This window comes from Poecilia formosa, unplaced genomic scaffold (assembly GCF_000485575.1).
Source record: "Poecilia formosa unplaced genomic scaffold, Poecilia_formosa-5.1.2 Scaffold521, whole genome shotgun sequence".
In the NCBI taxonomy this organism is placed as follows: Eukaryota; Metazoa; Chordata; class Actinopteri; order Cyprinodontiformes; family Poeciliidae; genus Poecilia; species Poecilia formosa.
The window spans coordinates 312,237-314,501 of record NW_006800460.1 but is presented as its reverse complement, the minus strand read 5'-3'; the positions used below and the strand labels follow the sequence as shown (position 1 = coordinate 314,501).

Sequence of the window (2,265 nt, the reverse complement as noted above, 5' to 3'; positions counted from 1 at the left end):
TTAAAGTCAGTATTCTGAGATTAAAGTCAGTATTCTGAGATTAAAGTCAGTATTCTGAGATTAAAGTCAGTATTCTGAGATTAAAGTCAGTATTCTGAGATTAAGGCCATTGAAGTTTGGTTCACTTTCAGGTAGAATTCAGCAGACAAACGTTTCAGTGACTGTTTTTGGTCCAACCCAGAACCAAGATGGTGGCCAACCTGAAGCCATGTTACTGATGTTATCTTTGGGTTACTGAGATAAAATGTTGCAAACTGTTTTATATGAATTTATTCAGCTCTGAAAGATGAGTTCAGTCATATAACCGTAAATCTCATCATGGTATCTAGAAGACACACAACCAGCAGAAAGTTTAACTCGACGAGTAAATATGATTTAGTTGGGGATGATATTTACAGTTTAAGCGTTAGCATGTTAGCTTCAGTTGTTCTCATCCAGCTCAATGTTCGGGGTGAAGCTTTAGGAACAGCTCTTGGTTTTCCTGTTTCACGTTCTGCTGTCGGTCCAGGTACCTGGTCCAGTTCCTGTTCCTGCTGTCGGAGCAGCAGGCCGTCAACAAGATGACGCCCAGCAACATCGCCATCGTCCTGGGCCCCAACCTGCTGTGGCCGCGCGCTGAAGGGTGCGTAGCACGCCCTGTTTCTGTGGTGACCTCCCCAGAAAGGTCAAACCCAGAGGGAGACCAGCAGGCAAACAGAGCAGCGCTGGGGAGAATCCGTGTTTAACTTTAGGCGTTAAACGTTATTACACGTTTTAACACCTTGAAGGTGTAATAACATTTATAAAATCGCTTCATGTCACCTTTTCACCTTAGTTCTTTAAACAAATGAGCCGTTTAAAACAGACTTTCACCAATAATCTACAGCAACAGTGATTTATATAGAAGTTCTCAAGACCCAGCTTTTATTTTGATAGTCCACTTCTGCTGTTTGGCAGGTGAATTTGCATATTAGCCCAATATTTAGCTAGCTCAGAGACAGATGTTTGGGCTAAACATGGAGGGAAAAATGAATCGGCTAATAGTCATTAATATTTTGAGCTTATGGATGATTTCACATCTAGTTTCTGATTTGTTTAATCATCAGGGACGTTTTCTACTGACATCGATAGCAACGACAGGAAACAAGATGCTACTTGTTCCTGAGGTATTTTCATGGTTCAGATTAAATCCGTCTGTTTGCTCCACAGAGCTCAAACGTTTCCTGCTGTTAGTTTGGCAGCAAATGGGATCAATTCACCGTTTCTAGCCAACAAGCTTCTGACTCTTTATATGTCAGAAAACTTATTTACCTGCATTGAAGGCCGGAGTGGGACCAGTTTATGTTTGATGTTGGGCGGTTCTTGTTTGTTCAGGGAAGCTGCTCTGTTCGACATGGCTGCAGCGTCTTCGGTCCAGGTGGTGATGGTCATCGAGCCGCTGATCCAGTACAGCTCCAGCCTGTTCCCAGAAGGTAAACTCAACACTTTACGTCTGCAAACTTCAAAATGCCCATGTAAGAGATTTCTTTAATCTGGTGATTTAAATATTTAGTGATTCTTTCTGTAGTTCCATCTCCTTCAGATTTATTTTTCAGACCATTAAGAACATCATTTATTTTCTGTTTGCATGTTTACACTGTAAAAAACACAAACTCTCACCAAGTAGTACTCCAAACGTTTTAGGACACTTGAAATAAGACAAAACTGACTTATAAGTAACTTTTCAGCAAGAAATAAGACCTTAATATTGTTAAAATGTTACTGTATTTATTTAATTCAAGACATTTTTCCCATGTAAGTAAAATAATTTGCCAAAGGAACAGTTTTTTTTTTACATCAATATTAAGGATATATTTACTTAAAACAAGTTCCTGTGTCTTGATCAACTTGTAAGTTTGTTTTGTCTTATTTTAAGTGTAAAAGAAACTAAACTGAATTCACCTGATGGAATTTAGTTTTTGCAGTGTAAGTTAGATTTAAAACACAGAAATGTGAAGCGGTGTTGGTGCTCTAGTTGCTGCTCTAGTTGCTGCTGTTCTAGTTGGTGCTCTAGTTGCTGCTGTTCTAGTTGCTGTTCTAGTTGCTGCTGTTCTAGTTGCTGCTGTTCTAGTTGCTGCTGCTCTAGTTGCTGCTGTTCTAGTTGCTGCTGTTCTAGTTGCTGCTCTAGTTGCTGCTGTTCTAGTTGCTGTTCTAGTTGCTGCTGTTCTAGTTGCTGCTCTAGTTGCTGCTGTTCTAGTTGCTGTTCTAGTTGCTGCTGTTCTAGTTGCTGCTCTCGTTGCTGCTTTT

General features: G+C 40.1%; 1 protein-coding gene across 2 annotated transcripts in view; it reads left to right on the top strand.

The window, feature by feature from the left end:
- The window catches only part of sh3bp1 (SH3-domain binding protein 1), a 24,180-nt gene that overhangs the window by 17,867 nt on the left and 4,048 nt on the right, over positions 1-2,265 (top strand). For both annotated transcript variants that reach the window (XM_007540160.2, XM_007540161.2), the window contains 2 exons: positions 509-622; positions 1,354-1,451. In XM_007540160.2, the coding sequence (XP_007540222.1) occupies positions 509-622; positions 1,354-1,451 (212 nt within the window). The remainder of the gene's footprint in view (positions 1-508; positions 623-1,353; positions 1,452-2,265) is intronic.